Genomic DNA, 25,853 nt, shown 5'->3' on the forward strand with positions numbered 1-25,853 from the left:
ATCATCTGAGAAACACCAAGAGTGCCATCAAAATCTGGGAGAAGACCAGCATGCACCAATACCAAAACTCTAATAAAATCTGGAACACAAACAACATAAATTGCCTTTTTCAAAACAAGTTGTCTCCATACACAGAACTTATTGTGACCAGGAATCACATCTGCTTTGAGAGTACTTATAGCACACTACTAAAAACATTTTAAACTGTTGTGGCTACATGATTCCTTCTGAGACTAATCTTCTGCACCTAACCAAGTATTGCAAGTATCTTGTAAACTGAGTGGCAAATGGGCTTTTGACAACTACACATTAGCTAGGTGATAGGGGAAAAACTGACTTTTGGACTGCACAACAGAGGGCTTTTTTTCCCCCCTCTTTGACTGTTGTTGATTAACCATCACATGGTAGCAAAAAAAGACACAGGAATTCCCCATTCTGCTTCTCAACACGGCACACAATGAATAAATGGCAGTAACTGAAGCTGCTGACCACAACAAATCCAGAAAAAGGGAGCACTTGTACAGAATCTTTCAAGAAATCTCCAGAGTTCTGGGAAACCTCAGAGACACATCTGAGCTCTTGCAAAAGAACCAACAGAAACACAAGCAGAGCATGGTTTGAGTTTCAGCTGAAGCACAGAGAGAACTCCCTTCTAGAGAAGGCTGCTGCCCTTGTTTATAACAGCAGCGGATGTCAAACGTGCTCAGCTCACCGTCAAAGTGGAAGAAGTGATTGTGCTGGTTCAGGCGAGGTCTGCCTTCTGCTGCTGCCACAGGCACCAGGTTCTCATCCAGATTCTCCCTCTGGTGATCCTCCCTCACGTGATGGCTGTCAGTGATATTAAGAGACATTCTGCAGGTGGGGCAAGATGTGTCTTGTTCCAGCCAGGACCGCAGGCACGAGCTGACAGGAAAAGAGTAACACTGTGGTGAGCTTCCAGTGTCTTTCCAAAACACCACTGTCACCAATACATCAAGCAGCTGTAGCATATTCTGTATACAACATCAACACATGGACTGCTCAGAGATACCCTTAATGAGCTCCTGATGACTCTGAAATAGGTTTCTTATTACTTTCAGCTGAAAATACTCAAGTGTTCACTTTTTATAAATGTGCATGAAGATTTCTCACAAGCTTAAAACACTCTCCAAGCTTGCTGTCCTTCTAGCTCAGAACAAGAAAGTTTTGCCTGGAAGGGAAAAGAAACCAGTTCTTTTCTCTCACCATTCCCAAGTGAAAAAGGCAAAAACCAACTGGACACATAGTTAATGTATCCTGACACATTTTCATAGCAGTTCTGCCTGTGATGAGGCAATAGCATCTCCAGTGTTTTCAAATAGCTTTTTAAAATACTAATACCCAAACCACAAAAGCCAGTACAACTCCAAGAACCCTCTACACAGATATTTCTTAATACTAACAATTCTGTGCCATTACAATCCTCCCTTAATTCTGAAATTTTCTGTCCTGCAGAAAGTGAGAAGTGTTTGAAATGCAGGTTGAAATACTCAAAGCAGTGCATGCTTTTTGGTTCATGCTGATATGACCAGCTGCAGTATTTGTTCAAGTTATACCTAATTTTCAGTGTGGAAAAACTGAATTTCACAGGGCTGAATGCTTCTCAATATTATAACATATACTTCACATTTTGCAGGGTGGGTTTTTTTCCAGAAGTTCTCAAAACACTTTAAAAAGGTAAAGACATACAAAAAAATCAAATAAACCTGTTCCCAAAATTGTGTATTTGTAAACAAAATGAAGGCACAGATCACAGATTTGGGTTGACAGAGCAAGGGAAAAGCTCTAATTGCAGGACTATAGTGAAGTCAAGGATACAAGCATTCTGTCCAATTCCTGAAAATTTGCCAAGTGCTTTCTGTCATATTGCAATGGAGGGATACACAGTGATGGGTTTCCCAAAAACAATCAAAGCACCACAGTAAACAACTGCCACCTTCCACCACCTTGATCACCAGCACAACCAGCATGCTGGCACTGGCAGTGCTGTCCAACATCAATTCCCTGACCACCGGAAACCACCCTGACCACAGCAAACCCAAACCTCTGCCTGAGCTGTACTCCAAAGGTCACCTGGGATACACCCAGAGTTTCCCAAGCTGCCACCACACTGCTGCTCCTCAACAGTTCAACAGCTGAGATGCTGGAATGGACACAACCCTGTGTCAGCTGCATCAGCACCAGACCCGAAAAGCCAGCTGTGGCCACACTCACTGTGTACCACACAGGCAGAAGGGCTCGGTCACCCACAGCACCTCAGGAGGAGGAGGGCAAACAGCAAGTCAAGGCTGGCAACCTTTCAGAGCAACAACTCTTGAAATTGCCTGCTTCTTAGAAGGTAAAGGAGATTTTCAACATGCCTAAAAGATTCAGACACCTACTCCCATCAAATTTCCTTAATATGTGGGCACAGGGCTGATCTCAGCAACACAAATCTTCCCTACTACCTTCTCTTCCAGTCCAAATAACCCATGGGGAAAGAAAATCCCACATAATTGAGAATGGACACAGTGTTCAGCCTGTTGACAAAATCACCAGGCTTTTATGAGGAGAGAAACCACTCTCAGGTTGTAAATAGGGTTATTAGTTACATCTGGTTTTATATGCAAGCCATTCACTGTAACATGTTCGCTCCCTAAAAGCACCAAGGAGTGTAACTTTATTCAGAACTGTAATTGCTTCAGAAAAAAATACAAAAGGATCCTTTTAAATACAGAGAAAATGTCTTTCTGAAGAGAAGACCCTGGGCTTCTCAAGTGCACAGCAGGTGATTAAATATTCACATGATTCAGTAGCATTGAAAAAGGAGTTTCTGCTATGGAGGCACATTATCTCATTAGAGACTTCTTGGAACACAGATAAATATTTATGGCAAGGTTTGTCATAAATGACAACAAATTAGCACACAGACTACAACCTCTGGTTTGACAGTTACCAGAAAAGCAAAAAGCTATTTACAGAAAGTAACACCACAGGGACAATTTAACTGACCTGCATATTCATCACATGGCCCTTCAGAAATGCCTGCTTCAACCCCTGTTTCTCATTTCATATTTAAGCACAGGCATGGAAATGTAAGCACTTCTACAAAAGATGCAAGGAAAGTCACATCCAGCTCAGCATACTATGTCCACAAGCATATGCTACTATTCACTACTGAATGAGTGTAAGAAGCAGTGTATAGAGAGGTTCTTTGGCCAAAAGTCTCCCAGTTCTACCTACCAGCTGCTTAGGGACCATTTCTGCTGATTTTGTTAACCTCTTTTACAGCCCTGATAGACTTATTGTCCCTTGAAATCACAGATTCAGACCAGGCCTGTCCTGGGGGACTCACCACCATGTGAGGATGCACTATATAAAAATACTCCCTGTTTTCTCCTTAAAGCTGATATCTGGAAAGTATTTAAGGATCCAGCTCAAATTTTTTCTTCTTCACCTGAAAATTAACACAACTTCCACACAACAAATCTACTGACCTGTGTTTGAGAAACTCAGCACTAGTTACCCACTAGCTGACAAGGTGCACACTCTTAGTTTGGGGGAAAAGAAGTGCACCAGGTGGAACAACTCAAACATGAAAATGACTGGAGTGAAAAAGACTTGTGCTTTGTTGTCAGAACCAGACCAAGACGACCCAGGCAGCAAGCACTCAACAGCGTTGCTGGAAGTTTGTTACTTGTCATCCCACTGTAAATTTCAGCCCATGCCCATCTATCCCTTCCCTTCTCAGCTGGGTGCACCCTCTCCAGCCTGGACACGTACTTGTGGAAGAGGTGGCCACAAGGGAGTTTACGTGCGGATTGCATGGAGTCCCAGCAAATGGCACAGTCATCATTGTTCACTGCCAGCTCCTCTGGTGTTGCAACTGCAAACCTACGAAGAAGAAACAGAAGGAATGACTACACAAGCTCAGCATAGCCTGTTCTCTAGAGAATCCAGCACTGAAAAACCTTACCCTCCATGTTAACTTTTCATTAAGGGACCTATGCCAGCAATTTGTTATTTTTCAGGCTGCACTGCAAAGGAACACACACATACACATGCCTCTGATGCCTTTCGCAGGCACTTTCTTGCACACCTCCTCATACATCCTAAGTGCAAAAAGCTTTGACTTAGTACCTTCCAAGATACAATTATATGATCATTTTGTTGAGATCCTTAAATTATAATCTGTATAGATTTGGTTTATGTCATTTTTCTAAATTAGTTTTAATAGCTGTACCCATTAAGCTGTCTCTTTGGGATCATAAGCATTTATGGTGACTAATTTTGGCCTCAGATTTTGCCATTCCCATTTGTCTTGACTTTTCTCCCTTTTTTTTTAAGCTACAGTGCCATGTAAGCAGTATCCAAACACGACAATATAGAAATGAGTGATGCAACAACATTTCACAGCACTGCTGGTGTGGAATGTATCTGAAGAACAAGCACATAAAGGCAGCTGCCAACAGCAGCTTCAGAAGGAAGTTAGAATGTGGCTCTTCCAGCACAATCAGAATGACCAAAACTCATCGAGTTGTTCAGATAAGAAGTCTGTGACACATGCAACTCAAACACCTTTGCGAGCAGCTGAAAGGGGTTCAGTGGCTGCATCTTACTGGAAAGAAACAATGCATTGTGGATGAACTTTATTATGCAGCTCTTAATGTAATATCACAGCCATTAAACAACTTCTCAAAAAAACCCTCAGGAATTTCTAGACAAGCCAGCGTTCTCCACCTGGACTACAGCAGCAGGAATCAGAATTAATCAAATGCACAGAGGCTTAAAATTAAAACAGTACAGTGATGTACAGAAAGAGTACAATTCCTTGTGGCTCTTAAAATTTTTAAGAATACAGATGAATTTTTAAAACACTGGATCAGAATGCAGTACTATTTGGTATAACATTAGGTTTTAGCAGGCCTCCCAATTTCTCTATATTACGTCACTAAAAGGGAATGGACTGAAGTACTGCCAAGGTGCTCTCGGCTCCACTTTAGGTAGAGTCTTAGAGTTGGCTTCAGGTTTAGTAAATACATAGGTAAAGCTAGGCAGGATTTAATTAATATTTTGATTTCATTTCAGTCAGTAAGTGAATGGTATGGCCTAATGAAATTAAGAGCATTGATTTCTATCACAGCCAAAGCCAGTATGTGACAGCTAAAATAGGCAGAGCTCTTCAGAGCTTCTGTCACCTCACTAAGGTAGTATGCAAAAGAATACAGAAGAAATACTGGACAGAGGAGTTCACTTTTTTGCCATTTTTTACATTACCAGTAATACTGCCATTATACAACTCAATCCTACGTATCTGTTAAAACCAGAAAGAGTCTCCCCACTAACAAATCAAATGGGTAAAAACACACTCTAAGTGTAGAGACTCAAGGGTCAGGTTTGGAACATTGTATCTGTCCAGCTTACATCATGCCACTGTGTATCAAAGGAACATAAAAGAATCCCAACTATTTTCTCAGGATCCTCTCTACTAGATCTACATCAAGATTGCAGAGCAAGTAAGGGGCTCACCTGGCTTCCATGTTTCCAACCACACGCAGGTAGTTCTTGTGCCGCCGAATTCGCCGCTGCACCTCATGGAACAGGTAGCGCAGCTGCATGAAAATCACCAGGCTCGCCATGGATAACCAGATATTGCCAAAGAGCTTGGGAAAACAACAGAGCAGTGATTAGAAACAAGCATCATGAGAAACAAGAAGCTGCATCAGGTCTTAAGAGACAAAGAAATCAAGAAACCAGCCTGAAGAATTTCTCTTTTGTTGGGTCCATTCAGACCAACCACACATGTTCAAAGGTACTACCACACTCATTACCTCTTCACATACAACTTTGGCAGCACAGCATTTATTAATGAAAATAAACTGAATTCAGTTTTGTCCAGCTTAGCATCCCCTGCTGCCAATGAAAATAATTCAGTCTGGTATTACTCAATAAAAAAAGCTAATTAAACACCTACCAAACAGATAATTGCACACAGCAGTTAATACTCCTTAAAAAAGTTATTTGTGATGACTTCAACTACACAGGAGGAAGTAACTTCTCTGTAATATCTGGTTTCTAAAACAAGCAAAGTAAAATATAAATATTAAATATGTATACCCAATACCCTTTATTTTAAGGCCAGTCTATTTGTTCAGCATTATGTCCAGTATTTCATACCAGCATATGAATATGATGCATCAAGTCTAGGGAAAGCAGGGTTAGCTCCATGACAAAATCTGTGTAGTAGACGTAAGTGCCTTTGCCTTCCCACGTTCCTTCATGGTTGAGATCCCAGAGATGAACTACATATCTGCAAGAGGAAGGAAATTAACATTATTCTTTTTTTGTTGTTGTTGTTAAACAGCATCTCTATAATTCAAAATATTTTGTCCATTTTTCAAAAAACTTCTGGATATGGATTCTTTGCCCTTCTGAGGCTCTGTGCCCACAGTCTATGCTCATTCAAGGAGGACTTGTTTTAATGTTACTGGTTTCAAACAGCAACATTTTAAAAAAGCAAAAAGCAGTCAATGCTTGGCCCACACTGGCACTACAGACACTGCCAGCTGATAGAAAAGATGCAGCATTTTTTAAAAACTGCTTCGGGTACTGAAACTCAGTCTTAGGATTATAGTAACTACAGAAGCACATTTTTCAGCATGTGAGGTGTTTCTTAGGTGAGTCACTACAGCTCAGTGTCAGACCTGAAATGCTGACAGTGACCTGCACAAAGAGGCTCCTGCATTACACACCATGCCTACATATGCACACACAAGTGTGTTACAGGTACACATGCATGGGACTTTTTTCAAAGCTGACCTTCGAGAGACCAGGGCCTTAAAACAAACCCTGTACAATGACATTAAGTAGCATCTATTAACCCTCATCCAGCAGCACCCATCCACTTTAATCCATGCCTCAAGCTATCACCACCCACTAAAGCTATCTATGCATTTCAACCCAAATCTGTAAAAAGCAATCCTAAAATGCATTTCCATGTGTAAAAATAGTTCTTAAAATGCTTCTACACATATTTAATCCTTTGTACTATCCAACATATCTGCCAACTGTTTACTAGCTGACTTTAAAAGAAGTGTTCCTGTAATTACTTAAACACCAGTATAATGTTTCATTCAAATAAAGGCTTCAGGATAAGACACACATCACTCGAATAAAACAAAAAAAAAGTCAATTGCAAAATTTGTGCTTAAAAACAGCACAGGCTAAAGCTAACCACCTTTGCTCATCTCACAGAATCCTGCAACAGTTTGGGTTTGAAGGGATCTTGAAGATCATCTCTTTCCAATCCCTTTGGCTGCCTCATGCAATCAGGCCGTGACCACTTCCAGGATGGGGCATCCACAGCTTCTATGGGCAACCACTCACTGTGCCAGTGACTCACTCCTCTCACAGGGAAGAATTTTTTTTTCCCAGTATCTAATCTAACCCTGTCTTCTGTCAGTTTGAAGTCATTCCCTCATGCTATGCCCTTGTCCAAAGTCCCTCTCCAGCTCTCTTGATGCCCCTTTAGGTAGAGGATGGGGCTCTAAGTTTTCACCAGAGCATTCTCTTTTCCAGGCTGAACAATCCCAGCTCTCTCAGCCTGTCTCCACAGCAGCTGCTCCATTTCTCTGAAAATCTCTAAGGCCTCTTCTAGACTCACTCCAGCAAGTCCACATCCTTCTCATGCTGGGAGCCCCAGAGGTGGATGCAGACTCCAGGTGGAGTCTCAGCAGAACAGAGCAGAGGGGCAGAATCCCCTCCCTGGACCTGCTGCCCATGCTGTGGGGATGCAGACCAGGATGTGGTTGAGCTTTCTGGGCTGCAAGCACACATTACTGGGCCATGTCAAGCTTCTCATCTACCAACACCCCCAAGTCTCTCCTTAGGGCTGCTCTCCATCTCCAAACATGCATTTGCAATTCAATGAGGTAATTACATACACCTCTTGCATAAACATGCTATATCCACTACCATCCTGAGCACACATCCTGCAAAACATAACTTATAAAGCTTACCGTAAAATCACATGAGCAGTTCTGACTGTCACCAGCAGAGACTACAAAAGAGGAAGAAAAAAAGCCATACATATTAACAACATTCTGGCAGGGACAGTGGTTCAGATGCAGGAGCTCAAGAGCTAAAACACAAAATTCGTTTATTGCAGCTTAACAAGCCCTGTGAACCAATGGTCACTATAGATGACTGTGTGCACAATATACCTGAGACAACCATGAAGCTTACAAATAAATATGGAAGAAATTGTTCCCAAAGACACTATGCTTTTAAAGCAGCCACTAGTATTGCTGTTGTTAAGTGTCATTTTTTCCCAACTACACAGAATGCATTGCCTTTTTCAATTATTATCACTCAGCCTCTTTCAATTATTATCACTCAGCAAGCGTTGAGACCACAATCCCACCAACTACCTGTCCTCATCCCACTTCTTAAAAAAAAACAACTGGAACAACTAAAATTTGAGGAACACAATTTCAAATAATTCCCCCCCTTTCCTGAGATGTAAATGCTGCTAAAATAACTTCTCTCTTTAATCATACTTATGTTTCTAGGCTAAGTACAGAGAAAAAAAACCCTGAGTATATCAGAAAGTGTAAGATCAGAAGTATAAAGACAAGTCACCAAAAAGGTTAACTATATTTCCATGGGCTCTTATCATCTAAGAGACGATGGCCCCATCACCTCTCTGTAATCCATCAAGCCCACAGTGCTCCATCTCTTCATTCTATCCTCCCAGTGAAAAACACCAGACATGCTTCCCCAAGAGACTGCCCACACCACCCTATAGTTAGCAGGGGCCAAGTGACACTGAGATGCAGGGGATTTACAATGAGCAACTGAAACCACTTCTGTGATACTGCTCTGATGGCATGCCGTCAGCATAAGCACTATAAACAGGACAGAAGAACTATCAAAACCACTAACTTCCCAAAGTAGCAATAAGCCAGTTGGTTTGAATAATTTTTCCATCTGTAAAAAGCATTCTTAAAGTGCTTCTATGCATATTTAACCTTTTGCAATACCCAACGTATCTGCCAACTCTTTACTAGCTGGCTTTAAAACAAAACATGCAAATATATACAGACTGGACACTGCTTGCTATACTGTAATTCTTGAACACCATATATGAAGGCAAAAATATGAATGTTTACTCAAAAATACAGACAAGTCCCTACTCAGCTTTCTCTGGGCATTTGCACATTTCACATCCACTCCCTGCAGCAAAAAAAAAAAAAAAAAAAATGCTGACATGCAACAGAGAACAAGGGGAAGTTACCTAAAACACAAGAAAAACATCTATTGTTTTATTCAAAACCCTGAGCTAAATCAATGCTTGCAGGAGAGAGATTAATAGCTTAATGTAACTTAATGTAATTAATTCACACTAATGGAATACACTTGGCAGGGTCCCTCTCAAGGAGCATCACACAAGCCATCACCAGAAAAACATTTCAGTCTCAAAGATTTATTGTTTTTTACTAAGAGCTTGAAGTCTGCTATGAGGTGTCACTGCCAGTACCCATACAGAAGGGAACCTAAATATTTTATTCCACTCAGATATGTGCTGGGTATTAAAATCAAGGAAATTACTCATGGTTGCCCAATCTATATGGGGAATATTTAAAATGTTCAAAAATGGCAATCTCCTATGAGAAAAAATTAAACAGACTAGAATTCTTTTGCTTAGAAGGAAAGGCAGTACAAGAACAGGCAAAAGGATGATAAAAATCACAAATTCTATGAAAAAGATTAAACAGGGAATGATTCTTTGCTTATTTTCACCATAAATGTATTTGATGATAGCTAACATTATTCCCTGCCCATGGCAGGGGGGGTTGGGAACTAGATTATTTTTAAAATCCCTTCCAATCCCTGTGATTATAAAACACAAGATTCAGAGCAACTCAAACAGGACATCTTTCATGTACACAAAGCCAAGTAAATGTGGAGTTTGTTGCCTTTGGATATTACAGAGGCTGACATACAAACAAGTTCAATGAATGATCAGACAACTTTCCAGAGTACATCTGGGACTACCAAACCCAAAGGGTTTGTACAGCCCTCAGCTCAGGAATGCTCTCAAACAGCAGTGGCTGCAAGCAAAGCTAGGAGACCCTTACTTCTGCATTCCCCACAAAGTTCCTCACTGCCCACCAGCACCACAGCAGGGGATCCAGGGCTTGGCTGGATACCCCACACTTCCACTGACTGAGCCACTCCTTCGCTAGCACACAGAACAGCTCCACTGACATGAATAACTGGGCCCCATCCTGCAACCCCAAACACTCACACTACTACATAGCACACACTGAGGAGGCAACACAGGCACCACAACACTCCCTGATTAACTTACCCCAAGCTGGTGTAATGTTGATAATCCTTCTGCCAAGCCAAGATAAGAGACATGACACCAAAGAGACCCCACCTTTCAGAGACACTTAAATCTTCCAATACCTTTCCACTGTTTTATTACAAATCTGGTCTTGCACATTCTCATATTTATGGAAAAATAAAGTGACATATTGATAACTGAACTGTGGTGTGACACGCATCATATTCTACTATCAGTTGTTTTCCTTCCTACTCCCTAACTCCAAGTATGAATTCAAGATAGGAGAAGAAAAATAAATTGCACGTTATTTGTTATCTGAGCTAATGATGTGCTAACACAACATACTTGGATTGAATTCCTCTCCTTTGTTAAAGATTATCATTTCCTCAGGCAGAGTGCAACAACCCACCACAACATCAAAACATATGTTCACTCCACAAACATACTGATGTTTAGTCCACAGTGCAAAGTGTTCAGGAGTGCAAAAAAATGCCTTGCTTATCTCAGCTGAGACACAACTTGTTACACAAACATAAGAGTATGCCTTAAAGAAAGGATGTCTCACTCCTTTTGGGAAGAAATGAAATAGAAAATACAACCTCAAAGAAAGAGGCTGAAGTGCACATTACACTTTCATGCACTCTCCATCTCTCAAGTGCTGTTTCACCAACCCTTCTTGCAATGCTCACAAAGCACAATCATTACATTTTTCATAGTCTGTCATTTGATTTCAGCATCATTTTACAGGTCTACCCTCTCATTCTCTTCTTCAGACTAAGACTGTTTTCAGGGTTAAAGGCTAAAGAGAGAAAGCATGCCAATATGGCAACTTCTGGAAACAGAGGAGTATTTGTGTCTCCACAGTTTCTTATGGGAATTAAAAGCCAATCCATTGCGTACCAGGATACCCCAAAGTGAGGGGTCAAAGGCAAAGCAGAAACCACAACACACATGAAGAAAGTCTCACCTCTGCTGCCATGAAAGCCAATGTGTGCATGCCATGGGTGTAGCCAACAACTCCACAGACAACTGCTAATCCACAGCAGGACAGGAGCATGGCTATGAGCAGGGCCAGCACTCTGACGTGGCTGCTCATGGGTGTGGTAGGAGAAAAGGAAAGCTGCAACACAAATACATAAATACATGACAGTTTAAAGGAGTACTTCGTCCACCCTGCCTTCTACTGTCACCCCACCAAACAAGACCTCATTCAGGAAAATCTTTTGCTTTCTAGAATAAGACCAATTTCACAATGGTGAAATTAAGTAGTAATAAATTATGAAGAAAAAAGCTAAACCCACACACTATCCCAAAGCCCCATTACTGTTCTTTACAGTCACATTTTAACAATCAGTTACAATTTTTCTATTTACAATTGCTATGATTATTTGAGCTGTTTAAATCACCTGTGCAAGTAAATCAGAGACACAGTAGTCTGTGCACCAAATCCACAGCATCTGCTTAGGATTAATATGGATTTTACAAAGACACCTAACCTAACACACAGTTTTCAAGCAATGTTTTGCCAATTTTTCACCAAACAGCTGATCTGAATTTTTCCAGCTTAGTCTTCCATCCCATAGTTCTTCCACTGTCATTTTCTTATAGAAGAAAGAGATGTCTACCCAAAAAAACATTTAAGCTGCAGCTAGGGACTACTGAACAGACTCTGCTCAAAAACAGTTGTCTCATTCAATAGCATGCAAAGTGTGCTAAATCTCTAAACTACCTGAACAGAGGGCTACATCTGGTCTGTCTAAATCAAAAGCAACCCAAGCAGATGTTGGTCCATCCTCTTTTTTCCAGGGCAGGATGAGAAAGAATAGGACAAGGAAAGAAGGAGTTACCCAAAGCTTCACTCTGATCTGATTTACAAATTGATTCCCATGGGTTTTTTTTAAATGGGTTCTTTCTTAATTCTTTGTATCTGATTCAGCTCCACATGCCCCATCTTCACAAGGCAAATCATACAAGTATCATTTGTCCAAGCAAAAACTGACTATGCATGCTTTGAATGCAAAAAAGAATATAATAAAGATTTCTTCCCATGTGACTCGTATTCTTTCACAGCTTTCTGAACAAGATTAAAAATACCAGATGACTGCCTTGTTCACTGTTGTCTTAATTTTCCTAACCTTAGCCAATTCAGTTTCAAATTTAAGTGCTTAGCTACCTGTGAATTAACAGGCCTTACTGGACATTACTATAAAAAAAAAAAAAAAAAAACACCTGCAAAGCCCAGCTCTACCAAAACAAATTCATGGATTCAATTCAGGTCAAACTTCTATGCCAGGAGAGAGGAGCCTAGGAAAATGCAGGCCTATTATAGTTTAAAGGCCAAGATTTACTGTTTAAATTACAGTTTCTTCTTCCTTGTCTAGCCTTCAATTTCTGCATCTCTACCTAATTTATTCCTGGTATTAATACAAAGTGGAATGCAGCTTAGAGAGAAAACTGCACAGTATATTGTAAAGACACTGGCAGTCAAAATTCAGTGTATCTAAGTGAGTGTGAAACCTGAGTACAGAATCTGCAGAAACAGGCTCCATAGGCCAACCCTAAAGGGCACCAATCTAAGGGATGCTCTGCTGTTAAGATGTCTTTACTAAGGAGCGCTATGAAGCCATCTCATCCAGTTATGTAACAGTAATTACAGGGCACATATAAGGAGCCATTTATTACAGAAAATAGGTATCTTCAGCTCCATTTGTCTCATGGGAAAACTGAAGGAGTAAGACTGACATTGTACTTTAAAGCAAGTATTTGAAGCAAATGGAAAGTGCACATGTTCAGTACCACAAGGTGTGGAAAAGGTCTAAATGATCTGTTTGTACCTTATCTGAGCCAGTGCCTGATCCAGAAACAGAATTTGCATGCCCCAAAAGACAGCTCTTAATCAAAACTTACATATTCAAAGCGATCCTTGCAGAGCTGAACCATCAGATGGAGAAACACAAGTCCAGAGAACCAGAGGCACCACATCACTACTTCTTCCACTGTCTGAACATTCAGCACACCAAAAATGAAGATAAACTTGTAGAAAATGAAATTCCAGAATTTATCCTTGAGATGCTGTAATGGAAGAGACTCAAGTAAGAAACATATTAAAAATACCAGCAGACCTTACTGTCTATCTAGTTTCTTGTACCATGGCAGCATAACTGTGCTATACAGCACACAGTGCAGTTTCCTGCAATATTCCTGAAACAGTGCTCAGCACAAAGCAAGTCTGATCTCAGTTTGAGTCTTCATGCCCAAGCAACTCAGCTACCAGGCTGCAAACACACAGTCCTCTCTGCTGGAATAGCTGTCACAGTTAGTTAGTCAAGATGCCCAAATTGCCTAGCACCTTGCTTCCAAAAACCTGCCAAAAAGTATGGATGATTAAGAAAAGATGATGAAGTCTGTTCTTAAGAACCACAATGCCTGCAGTGGAGAATGAGATGGATGAGCAATTAAAATAAAACTGTTCCCACATACACAAAGTATGAAAGAAATAATATGATGTTCTCAAGCAGCAGACAGCAAGCCAGCTTGGAGTGGATTAAGAAATTTATGAAACAAAATGTTTTGTTAAAGTACATGATGAAGTCAGGAGTTTAGTTAAAACAGGTCCTGAAATCCTTAATGATGCTGCTGTTTTGGGCTCGCCAGTATTAATAAGCAGCTTTCCTTTACATGACAACTGAGGCAAACTCCCACTGTCCAAACACAAATGGACCCACACTGCTACTGCTTCTCATGTCAGTTTTTAAGAGGGTAGAGAATATCCTGGAAACCATCACCAGTTAAAATTCCACATCCTTATAGTCAACATGGACTGCAGAAACAATCTGGCCCACTGCAGTTTGATAGTGGCTTGGTTTTAACACACCACTCAGAGCCTCTACAAGGTATGAATTACAAATACAATAGGCTTTGAGAGATCCACAGTTATTAATGAGGCTTTGTGTGCCTCAGCTCTGCATGTCAAAGATCATCATGGCCTGATTCCTCCTATAGAACTCCTTTTACAGACTTTTTTTTAATATGCGACCACACTCCAAACCATTGCTTCTACATTTACGCGAGCAACTTATGCATTTGCCTCATTAAAAAAAAAAAAAATACTATTCAAGGTCCTGCTGCTGCTTTCATCTTCTGCAGGATCCTGTTTTTAAAAACTCTGGGCTTTCATAGTTTCTTTGCTGAATTTTTACAAACATTCTCACATAGACAAGAGCAGAACTAAACATCCTCTGTTTTCTGTCCTGCTCACCTCCTTTCTCTGGGGATTTTCTTGCCTACTCCCTCTTAAACCTGCAGGTTGATAAACCATCTACTCAGTGTATGAGGATGGAAAGCACTTCTCCAGCAGTCAAGGTACAAAAGAGGGAGCTCAAAACTGCCAGTGTTGACAACTACAAAATGTAAGGGAGAAATGCTGCCAGGTGCAGGCAGGATAGAGAAGAACACGTTACAAGTGTTTTGAAGTGAGGTGTGCTTCTAAGGAATCTAACAGAGTTCATTAAAGACACAGGATCTTTCAAGCTGACTGTGGGCTTATAAAATACAATAGGAAAAATTCTCTTCAAAATAAACTGGAAGCTTGTGGCTGTGGATATACTAGCTAACCAAATGGTAAGACATATATTGTAAAATTTATTTTTCTTGTGCAGTTTCAGCAATTCCATATAGAAAAATCACACCATGTGATTTTATTTGTCATGTTTCACAGTTTCCTTGTTTGCTGTCTCACCTGCCTCTCACTGACACGAAGAGGACCAAACACCATATACTGGATTAGCTTAGCAACCAGCATCAGAAAACAGCAGGCAGTGTTCACTAATACCTGGAAAGAAATAAAGCAGTCAGTGACAAATACTTTTGCCCTATTTAGAAGAAGGGAGAGAAGGGGAATGAAGAAGTCTAACAAAACCTGCCATTGTTCACAGAACAGTATTAGTTGCCTTTTCTTTTGATGAAATTTAAGCCTGGCCTCTTCTAAGACACATGAAGTAGCTAAGTCTAAGTTGTTGTTTTTTTTTTTTTTTTTCTAGAAATACTAACACAGTCAGTTTGATACAGCAGTAAAGCCAACAAACTGCTCTACCTCTTCACAACAAATTCTTTCATACAGATTAGCAAATTCCATAAAAGAACATGGGGACAAAACTTAGAGATCACCAAGATGCTCCTTTTGTTTAACATATGGCAGATGAGAAAAATCCAGTTTGAATCTGTTGTTACAGTAAGAGGATTCAGAGGTTGCCTCAAAACATTCTGAATAGCACACAGCCCTTCAGTAGTAACACTGGTTGAGGCTTTCTTAGAAAACTTCTTTACAGCAAAGTGGCAAGAAGCAGAACACATGGGCCTGGGAAAACTGCTATCTCATATTTGGCAAAGGCACTTGTAATTAACTTTTGACCTAAGCAGGACACTAAAAAGGCTAGAAGGTAGATGATGAAGCCTCACCCTGTCATTTCCAAAGGACATAACTTTTCCAGGACTCTTAAGGCTGTGAGACCAGGTTTCAACAGGATGAATATATTTGGTATATTAAAAACCAGCACCTCAGTCAAGCAAGTATGTTGTGAAGCAGATGTCCAACTACTGCCACCTTTGAGTGACAGACAGATGAAAAGTTCAACAGCAACAACTCAGCAAAGTATCCAATATCCCCTTGTTGAGCCTTTATTTCAACTGCTAATCAGTGAGCCAAAATTCATAAACCATTATGAGGTTTGGGCTTTAAAAAGTACAGATTTTTTTTTTTCCTTAAACGGTGAGAATGTTTCCTCTTACCTACAGAACTTTCAGTGCTATTAAAAAGAAAATAAATAAAGGCAGCAAGGCTCGAATACCTGACAGCCCCTAACTCTGATTTCTGGCAGAGCAGGTCGGGCAGTACTTGGCGAAGCTTAAGCCCAGCAAGCGCTTGGAACCGCAGCAAACGCTCCCGACAGCTTCTCCCAAACCCCCCGGCCAGGACGAGCGGGAGGCGCTCGGGGAGCGAAGCACAAGCCGCGGGCTGAACTCTCTGGGCGCTCGGCTCTAACGCTGCCCCACAGCCCCGGCCAGGCAGGAAGGGAAGCGGCTGCGGAGGCGGCCCGGGGCTGGCAGGGGAAACCCAGCCGAGCCCCCTCTTCATTCCGCAAGCAGTTTTCAAACAACAGTAACAAACACCCCCCCGGACCCGCCCACCTCCCCCCGGCCGCGGGGAGGTGCCGGCAGAGGCCGATCCCGATGCCAGCCCCGCAGGCCGCGGGCCCGCAGGCCCCGCCGCCGCCCCGGGCTCACCCAGACGCAGAGGCTGTCGGAGAGCAGGTAGTAGGCGACGTCCAGGGCCCGTGGGCCGGCGCAGCGCTGAGTCTCGGCCGACTCGGTGCCCGCCGCCCCGCCGGGAGCCTGGCTGAGGGCGCGGTAGGCGCTGAGGCCGGCGGCCAGCAGCGCCAGGGCGCTGAGTGCCGTGTAGGTGCGGAGGCTGGGCCAGGGGAAGCGCTCCAGGAACAGCAGCGGCATCGCGGAGCCCTCGCCAGCGCCCGGCCCCGGCTCGCCGCGCTCCCCCGGCTTAACGCCCGCCCCGCCGCCCCTCCCCGGGGCCGGGCGAGCCGCCCCCACTGGATAAAGGAAACAGACCGGGCCCGAACCCTCCGCCCCGGCTCCGGGCGCCGCGTCCGCCCGTCACCCCGCGCGCTGAGTCACGGCCGGGGCGGCGCTTCCACCGGCCCGGCCCTGCCCCGCACCCCCGCGCCCGGGACAGCGGCCGCACCGCGGGAGCCGCGCGTGGGGGAATTAGAGGCGCCTTCGGGAGGCCCCAAACCTACAGGCAGGGTGGCAGAGGAGAGCGCGTAGAGACTGCAGGAGCAGCGCCCTTCCACAGGCAGCCTGGAACAAGAATTAGTCTCACAAACTACCGTGTGGTAAGGTGAGAGGTGCTCTTAAGTGCCAGGTCTCAAAAGCTGCACTCTGCTCCTTGTTCTTGCAGCATCTGACTTCCAAACTTCTACCTGCCTGTCCTTACTTCTGCAGGCAAAAAATGTTCTGTTTTCCACTCCCCTGCTACCTGTATTTCCCCTAGCTGGTAGCTAAGAAACCATACACTCTACTCACCATCTGTCTGGCCCTTCCTTCCATAGGACCAAAGTGAACAGCCCTTGCACTACCTTTCCCAGCATTTTGCAGTACATTTGCCATACTGCACAGCTTCAATTTGACCAAAGCACCAAGCTGTCAGGATTGTTCTGTACGTTGCTTACCAGTGCAGATGGCAGCAGAGGCAAGCACTTTGGCAAGATTCAGTTCTCTTGGCAGCAGGCACTCTCCAACCCTGCCTTCATAAAAGAGGACAGTGCACAAGTAACAGTGCATCTTCTGATCAGAGGCAGAACTTGGAAACAAATCTTTCAAAGACTCATTCATTAAGCAAAATTATAGAAGACTAAAAGCATTGGGAAGTGTCACATCCAACTGGACTTTATGTTTAGCCAAGCATGTAAAACCCCCAGAATTAGAAAGATTGATATTTACTGCCTACAAGAAACTGAAACGTTGAGAAAAAGCAAAAGTGGGTATCCCTTGCAGGATGAGACAGCACAGGACAGCATAACATTGAACCACTTGCATGTGGCATTGACTAAGTGTTTCAGCATGACCCTAATTCTGTCCCATAGCTAAGGAAAAATATGCAAAATTAACCTCACTTTCCCTATTTTAACTGTATCTCAGACCAGTCCAACAGAATTTTTGGGGTTGTTACTGTCTTAAGGGGACACTGAAGGAACAGACACATGCTGCATCTCCTCCAAACCCTGTACAAACAGATCTGTTCTGGTAAAAAAGGTAAAGGCTACACTTGCCTTTAAGTACTCATTGTCCCTCAAAAAAGCAGTTCTGGTCTCCAAGTTAATTAAGACTCAAAACAATATTGAATCCACTTAAGCTATTTCATTTCTCCCTGATCCTAGGGATAGTCCCTTCTCACGGATAAAGATCACAGCATCTGAATGGGCTCTGAATGGCTTAGCTCCTCCTCATTCCAAGATCATCTGTATTCCTGAAGAAAAGTAATAAAGTTTAAAATATGCATCTAAAAGTAAAAGACAATAAGGAAAAATAAAACAACTAATAAACAGAAGGAAAAAAAACAAAAAGAAAAAAAAAACCTGAAAAAAAACATAACAGAAAGCAAACCAAACCCAAGACAAACAGAATCTTAACCATATTGTTTAATGTCATACAAAACAAAAAATTGGTGAGTATTACAATGATGAGGGATTATAACACTGGTAGCCCATTGCCATCTCTCTAGCTAAACAGTTGAGATTCACTTCTCTGTTCATACCCTAGAATGTTTAGTGACCTTCAGGAACAGAATGACTTAAAAAAAATCCTTGTGTCACACATATTCGTTTCTCTACAGTTCAAAGCTGTGCTCACAGAGACGGCTTCTTCTACTGGAGTCTTCAGGTATATAGGAATTCAGTTGTAAATAAAGTTGAACCTAAAATTAAAAGGATTATACCAAGTGAGGAATTTTCATTCTTTTTTAAAGGGCATTTTTGAATGAATAAGCAAGTATTTTGTTTCTGCTCTGGATAAGCATCCACCTGACAGGACAAAAGTACATTTTTTAATAAGACAGCTTTACAGTATAGCAGTACATACATAATTTTTAACAGCCAATCCTACACTAGCATTGCACAACTGTCTCTTATGGTTGCAGAAGAACTAATTATTAACATTTCATCTCCTAAAACAGGATCATAGGTACATAAATCACAGTGAGAGTTACATTCCTCCATCAGCAACTCTTTTGCAGCATTTCTGCTGCTATACCAACCTTACATGTTCCAAGGGGAACATACAGACATACTGAAGAGAGAATTTTTCCCAGCTAAGTTTCATAAATAACTGTGGAAGCAAACATCCATCTCAGCTTCCAGATGCCCAGCCTTTGGATGTGTCTGTTGCACCACTACCCAACCTGCATAACAGACAGTGTTTTGCTGGTACTCAAGAGGAAGTACCTGCTGTCTTTAGAGGAGGGGAAGCCAAAATTTGGGCTAGAGAGAATAATACTCAGAAGAATATTATGGGCAACACCAGTGCTAACATTCTGCTAACATACTTTTTTCATCATAGTAGGTAGGTGACAACTACTTTCCTGAGGAAGAACTGGCAGGCTGTGGGACTCCTGGTATGCCTGAACATTCTCTCAGTAAGAGACCAGTGAGCTCTAGAGAGACAAGCCATAAGCCATTTCCAAGTAATAAAGTCAAAGCATGGTATACATTGCAAGAGAAAGAAAAAAATACAGCTGTCCCTACAGATATTTGTGTCATAAAGATGCTACACTTCATTAACTCTACTACAGAGTGTAAAAAACCCACCACATTTAACCAGCACAAAGCTGTGATAACATGCATACCTAACTCAGTGCTTCAAATTTACATCCTGGCTTTAACTCTCCAGCTGTCCCCAATAACTACAAGAAGCTGTTCCTCAGTCTGTGCACAGCCTCATCCTCACATCTTCCATTTCTTCCTTAGCTACAGCTGCTAGGTAGGACTTTGGTGCTAGTCAGTTGTGATCAGTGCCTCAAAAGCGTCCATCCAGCTCATCTGAAGCAGAATCTTTGGGATAGATGCCACCTTTTCAAGTTGGTTTCTGTAGCACCTTGCCTTGCTCTGGTGTCCCACAGCAAACCATGTTCCCAAGAACCACTATACAAATACAACATACCTGCTCAAAAGTTGAGGAAGGCTGGAAATAATAGGTCCATATCCTGGTGCATTGTCATAGAGCTCAAACAATGGTGCAGCAACCAGCTTGTAATTTTTGGGGACTGCAAACAAAGCTAAAAACAAATACAAGTTGATGAATCAAAAAAACAGCACACATTCAGCCAAGATACCATAATTCCCCACAGACCTCAAAACAAGTTAACTACATAGAGCACTCAAGCAGGTTTATGGCTTTTCTAGTTAAATATGGGATTCACATTCTGTACACAGACTGATGCAGGAGCAGGAATGAAAATTTACTAGGAACTCATGTACCTTCAAAACAAATACCAGCATTTAACTTTATTAGTGATCAACCACAAACAACTGCAAGCATACATATCTTGGTATAACATCACAATCACAACTTTGTTTTCCTTGAGTGAAATGCAAGCATTTAAACATTGTTACAAATACAACCCTTTGATGCAAACAAACACTTACCCTTTTCTTGAAGCTGGACCAAAAATAGCTTTTTGTGTTCTTTTGGCTTTGTAATATGAGCTGGGATATATGGATACTAGAAGAAAAATGGTAAAAAACAGTTGTACAGAGCTTTGAAAATATTGTGTAATCTTAAATACTACTTGATAAATTATCAAGCCCTGTACAAGTTTTCAGTGTGCCATATATTATTCTTTCATGGCATCAAAGAAAACCATTTTCATAAGAAAGTACTTAAGAAAGGAATGCTGTTGCTGTCACAACTATTGACAGGCTCTAGAAGTGGCACCAATATCACAACCCAATAAAACAGAAATGTATAAAAGCAAACTAAGCAAGGATTTTCAATATTAAAGCCCTTAGAAATAGGGTAGTGAGACTAGGGCATTTGTTCCATAAGCAGCAGTGCAAGAGCCTCCATTGTGGCTACAAAAGGAATTTAAATGGTGCATATGTCTCAACATAGAACTGGAAGCTACTACATCTCGTGGTTTCTCATCCATCAGGAGAGGTGTGAGAAGACAAGAGTTTTCATTCAAAAAAAAAGGCTGTAGTTTATCTTCAGTCATAGAAAGGAAATGAAATAGACAAAACCCAGAAAAACTAATTGCTCGTGCAGCAGGTACTCAAGAAGCCCATCTGGAAGGCTGAGGGCTTTTAGAAGACAGAACTTGACCAAAGAAGATGGAAGCCCACGGGAGTACTCACCTGTGGAGGTTCGAAGTTTGGTCTCCACCAGTTGCCAATGCAGTCATCAATCACCCAGTCTTGCTGAACACCATCCTGACGACCCAGTATCTATCAAAAATCCAGTACTAATCAGACCTCAAACTACCTCAAGGAAATTATTTTAGTAAACACATACTGGAAGCAAAAAGACTTGCTGTAATACGTGTCTGATGTAGTTCATAACTACTCTGAGACAGCTTTCAATAGAACTGTAGAGTATTTTTGTATAAAGTGAGATTTTTTAAGTAAAAGCTTCACCTGGTAGGACAAGGGCACTCTAGAAAGCGTTTCAAAATCTATGCTGTACTCAGCTGGAATGAGTCCTATCAGACCAATGGGAAGAATGAAGCATATTGTTACATTATCTAGCAGAATTAATTTAGCTACTTGGAGAAAATGGTGCATTGGGAGGACTATCTCAAAGGCAAGTCCCCATCGGTTGTCCTCCACAACATATTTTATTGCTCATCTCTACACTCACTTGCCTGAAGCCAGTCAGAAAGCAAAGCTGCAAATGAACACAGGACTTGAGCAGCAGGTAGGAGTCAGCCACACTCATGATGCAGATAAATGAAAACTTGACTGCTTTATTTGTTAACTACCTGAGAACATCACAAAAGCAACAAAATAACAACAATGGTAAGAATACTACTCTAATGCTTTATCTTATTCTGGTAGTTCTAAATTAATGCAACATTCTCCTACAGCAATATAATGAAAGAAAACAGACCTCTGTCATTAAACGTTTGAGCCCTTCCACCTCATCTTCTCCTGGATTGAGTTCACCACCAGGTCTGTTAAAATAATCAATGATGAAAGCCAAAGTTATTTTATTGCATGTACCAATCTTCACAGTCACGTTCCAATGTGCTTCCAGGCTTATGGCTGTTAAGTCAGGAGTTCCAGATCTAGTTTTGCTGAATTTGAAGACAGCAGCATAGCTTTCACCTCAACTGAAACTAAAATGGCTATTTATGTCCCTTAAAAAATAACCACTGCATAAAATACTTTCAGTTCAGCACGAAAAACTATAACAATACACATGATATTAACTCAGACCCTTATAGGGTAAAGTTTTAACAATAACCAGAAACTGAAGGGCTGTAAATACTGCCTTTATTTGTTCTTATCACAAAACCAGCACTCACTGAAGCACACAGAAAGCAGAAAATAAAACTCATGCAGGAAAATTATGCAGGATTATTCATTTTCAAAGTCTTGCCTAGTTTGTCCGCAACAGCCCTTCAAAAACTAACCTAGATGTAAAATTAGACTTAACATACACACAAAATTGAGAACAATATAAAATGTTAAAACAGAAAAACAAGAACACAAGCATGGTAATATGAGACAAGTCAAGGCCATCTAGTTTAAAAAATAAAGTCACCACCATCACTACATCCATATGCAATCACTAAAACTTCAGTCTGGCTGTGATAACTATGAGATGAACTGAAGCAATTTTCTCAAATTTAGATGCCTACCTTTCTAGCTATCCCAGCTCAGCCATTAGTTTGTAAAGAGGTATCATTCTGCATTTACAGGGGGTTAGTCCTTGGCCTCCACTTGCCCATTTTTATGGACACAGCATAAGCAACTGAGGCATAACAGCTTTCACAATGCAAGTAAAACACATCAACTGCTGATAATGAGTTTTAAACAAGATTTTACTGCAGTGATGCACTGTAACTAAGATTCCCAGTCAGTTCCAAACTAAATCATCCCCCTCACAAGCAGAGTCAAACACACTTTAGATGGAAACCCCACCATTCAAAAAATACTTTCCAGACTAAGTCTTTTACAAGCAATGAATCCCATTCAAAACATTGAGCAGTTGGCCACAGTTTAACCTCTAGCCCACATTTAGTGGTTTGTGACAATAAACTGCAGTTACACTTAGGAAACAGACACTTACAGCTTGAAAAAAGTTGTACCCAGCTGCAGTAACAGCACATGGGGCAGCCTGTGCTCATGCACAATCAGAACTCCTTCCACTGTCCGCCTCATGCCTATCTTGTCAAACTCTTCTCTCATGCGCTGAAACCGAGCTGCCACGGAACTGTCCTTCTCATACAGAGGCTCCTTTGTGCCAAACGTGTAATTTGTCAGAGGATACCTGTAAGGAGGAGAAAAAATGTTACTGCATAACAAGAAATCTAATTTAAATCACCATGACACAGCATCTAGCCTGAGGCAGACCCTTCACTGCTTGATGGGTAAGTCATAGTGCAGGGCTAAAAGTCTTTGTTAGTGGCTTATGAGGCCCGTGTCCCAGGGAGATCTGAACTATGGAACAAACAAGCACAGACAGTCCTGTTGAGCTGCACTCTAGCCTGATGCAGGCTCAAAAGAAGGAAAAGAAGCACAGAACCAACTGTCATTCAACAGCCACCCTCTTTGATCTCCACGCTGCACGGAAAAGGCAGATGAAACTGACAGGAGCTGGAAAAGAGACTGGAGAAAAGGCTCTGCTGGGAAGGAAGGAAGCTGCACAGGACTGCAGGTTTTCTTCTGCAGATGTAATGAAGCCTGAGAACTAAACTGTTAGAAGTGGTTTTGTTTTGAAGTGGGAAATCAGACATGTGGATCACAGAAGAGGAGAAATGCTGGGTTTCTGAGTACAGGGTTGGGAGCCTGGGGTAGGATCAAGAGTGTGAGCAGATCCCTCTGTTGGGCTGGTGCTGGGTGCCTGCACTCCTGGAACAGTGCAGCAGAAACTCGGCGATTTCTCCAGATAAGAGGGACTGAAAACAGAAAGAAAGGAAAGGTTAGGCAAGAAATGGGTCAGTCCAAGACAGCACAGAGGACAACAGGGGACTGTTATTGTACAATTAAATCCATTTAACAGAGAGGTCTGATGGCAGGAGACCTGGAGGAAAGACAGAATCACCCAGCTAAGTCAAAAGCGAGAAGAAAATGGTTCTGGGAAGAGCAGTGATGAGTAATCACCATGGTTTTACTGACTTGTGGCACACAGCAACTGAATTAACAGAATGAATGACTGATCTTATGTTTTCCTTGAGATGCTTCTTGGCATGGATTCCTTCCCCAGACATGTCAAACTTTACTAGCATACACTCTTCTCCCCTTAAATTCCAGCCCCCCTCCTCCTCCAATTTTCCTCATGTTTTACAGTGGTTAAAATAACAAGCCAGTTACCATTGTTAGAGCCTTTTCTCATGTAGACGAGAGACCCAAAACAACCAGCTTCCAAACCACAGGTTCATTTACTAACAAGCTCCCCCACTTATAGTTTAAAACCATCTACATTTCTTTTTCCCTTCGTTTCCATTTTTAGATACACAAATGGATTTAATAATAACCTACTAAGCTAACCCATACTATACTAATGTGGATGCATTAGTCTGTACATCAAAACCCTCAGTCTCAACTTAAAAAAAATGCTGCTGGCAACACAGCTTCATGATGAGTCTTTGCTTCAGAAACCCGATAGACATATTCCAATTTCTGAAGTTCATATTTGAACTTCCACATGACTCTGTGAATAAACTCAGCTACACCAAAAAACCACAAAAGTGTCAGTGATTAATAGCTAACATTGAATATTAACTGTTGCAGCTAACATTTGCTGGTTTTTGCAACTTGACAGATTTACATAGCAAAGAACACGTCCCAAATCCACCAGATTTACTGGAAGAAGCAAAAATATATGACTTCTCATAAAAAATACATGAATACTTATTAGTAAGTAGTTTGTATCTATGATGAATTTCTGTGGTAGGAAACACTCTGAATTTTATCTCCAACACCTGTACCAGACAATCCACAAACACCAGGCACATCCAGCCACATCCTAATGACTGCCCAGGATCAGCCCAAACCCCAGCGAGGCCAAGAAAAAACCCTGTCTCTCTCTGCCGCCTTTCCGGATGCCTATGAGAGCGTGAAAATGTCTGTCATACTCAACACACCTAAACCTTTCCTGTGTTACTTGGGGTTCACATCTCCCGAGCCAGACGCTGTTTCTAAGCACTACAATATTTACACCAAATACTCCACACTCCCACGAAGGCCGGCAAGCCCTCGGTACCCTCAGTATCCTCAGCGCGGCTCAGCAGCCCCTGTGAGGGCGGCGGGCCCCCATCGGCACTCGGGCTCTGCCACCGCTGTGCCCCCAGCCCTGCGAAGGGCCAGGAGCCTCCGGACCTCACACGGCGGAAACTGAGGGAAAATCCCGCCGAGCCTGCTGAGGGAGCGGGGATGAGCTCGCCAGCGGGGCGGGACGGGAGGGGGCAGAGCCGGACAGGCCCGAGGCGGCGCTCACAGGTTGATGGTCCTTTCCAGCGTGAGCGGCTTCGTCTGCTGGATGTACTTGTTCCCGAACTGGTTCACCCCGCGGGGCCAGCCGGTCTGAGAGCGGTTGGGCGGCACCACGGACATGGCGAGAAGCGGCGGGAACAAGCGGCGGGAGCGGTCAATCACTTCTGGCCGGCGGGAGCGGCGTCCGCCATTAACACCCGCCCAGCCCTCAGCGCCGCGCCGCCTGCTGGGACCCGCCGCGCTCCGCCCCGCTTCTCCTCGCTCATTGGCCAACGGCTTCCCGT

The 25,853-nt window shown here is 42.3% G+C and overlaps 2 protein-coding genes across 3 annotated transcripts in view; both read right to left on the bottom strand.

Annotated features, from left to right (window-relative positions):
• Positions 1 to 16,997, bottom strand: part of AMFR (autocrine motility factor receptor) — a 28,397-nt gene extending 11,400 nt beyond the window's left edge. The window contains exons 1-9 of one of the 2 annotated variants that reach the window (XM_053952742.1): positions 16,631 to 16,997; positions 15,087 to 15,179; positions 13,256 to 13,420; positions 11,316 to 11,468; positions 8,016 to 8,056; positions 6,175 to 6,307; positions 5,527 to 5,660; positions 3,781 to 3,891; positions 713 to 903 (exon numbers count right to left, since the gene is read on the bottom strand). In XM_053952742.1, coding sequence (XP_053808717.1) covers positions 713 to 903; positions 3,781 to 3,891; positions 5,527 to 5,660; positions 6,175 to 6,307; positions 8,016 to 8,056; positions 11,316 to 11,468; positions 13,256 to 13,420; positions 15,087 to 15,179; positions 16,631 to 16,852 — 1,243 coding nt within the window. In that variant the 5' untranslated portion in view covers positions 16,853 to 16,997. Of the gene's footprint in view, positions 1 to 712; positions 904 to 3,780; positions 3,892 to 5,526; positions 5,661 to 6,174; positions 6,308 to 8,015; positions 8,057 to 11,315; positions 11,469 to 13,255; positions 13,421 to 15,086; positions 15,180 to 15,805; positions 16,169 to 16,630 lie in introns of those variants that run through there. The other variant, XM_053952744.1, reaches the window with a different exon arrangement.
• Positions 16,998 to 18,540: 1,543 nt separating this feature from the next.
• On the bottom strand, positions 18,541 to 25,796 carry NUDT21 (nudix hydrolase 21). The gene is made up of 7 exons (XM_053953020.1): positions 25,574 to 25,796; positions 23,204 to 23,404; positions 22,019 to 22,082; positions 21,268 to 21,357; positions 20,560 to 20,635; positions 20,075 to 20,189; positions 18,541 to 18,833 (listed from the first exon to the last, which is right to left on the bottom strand). The coding sequence occupies exons 1-7, from the start codon at positions 25,687 to 25,689 to the stop codon at positions 18,812 to 18,814; spliced, it is 684 nt and encodes a 227-aa protein (XP_053808995.1). The 5' UTR covers positions 25,690 to 25,796; the 3' UTR covers positions 18,541 to 18,811.
• Positions 25,797 to 25,853: the final 57 nt, after the last annotated feature.

The sequence above is a fragment of the Vidua chalybeata genome, chromosome 11 (genome assembly GCF_026979565.1).
Source record: "Vidua chalybeata isolate OUT-0048 chromosome 11, bVidCha1 merged haplotype, whole genome shotgun sequence".
Taxonomy (NCBI): Eukaryota; Metazoa; Chordata; class Aves; order Passeriformes; family Viduidae; genus Vidua; species Vidua chalybeata.

Bases quoted from the DNA above. Each gene is read 5' to 3' on its own strand.
- NUDT21 (XM_053953020.1), bottom strand. From the start codon at position 25,689: ATGTCCGTGGTGCCGCCCAACCGCTCTCAGACCGGCTGGCCCCGCGGG. The intron at 23,405-25,573 runs GTGAGCGCCGCC...TCCTCCTTACAG, and splicing joins CTGGAAAGGACCATCAACCT to GTATCCTCTGACAAATTACA. The intron at 20,636-21,267 runs GTGAGTACTCCC...TTTTTCTTCTAG, and splicing joins CAAACTTCGAACCTCCACAG to TATCCATATATCCCAGCTCA.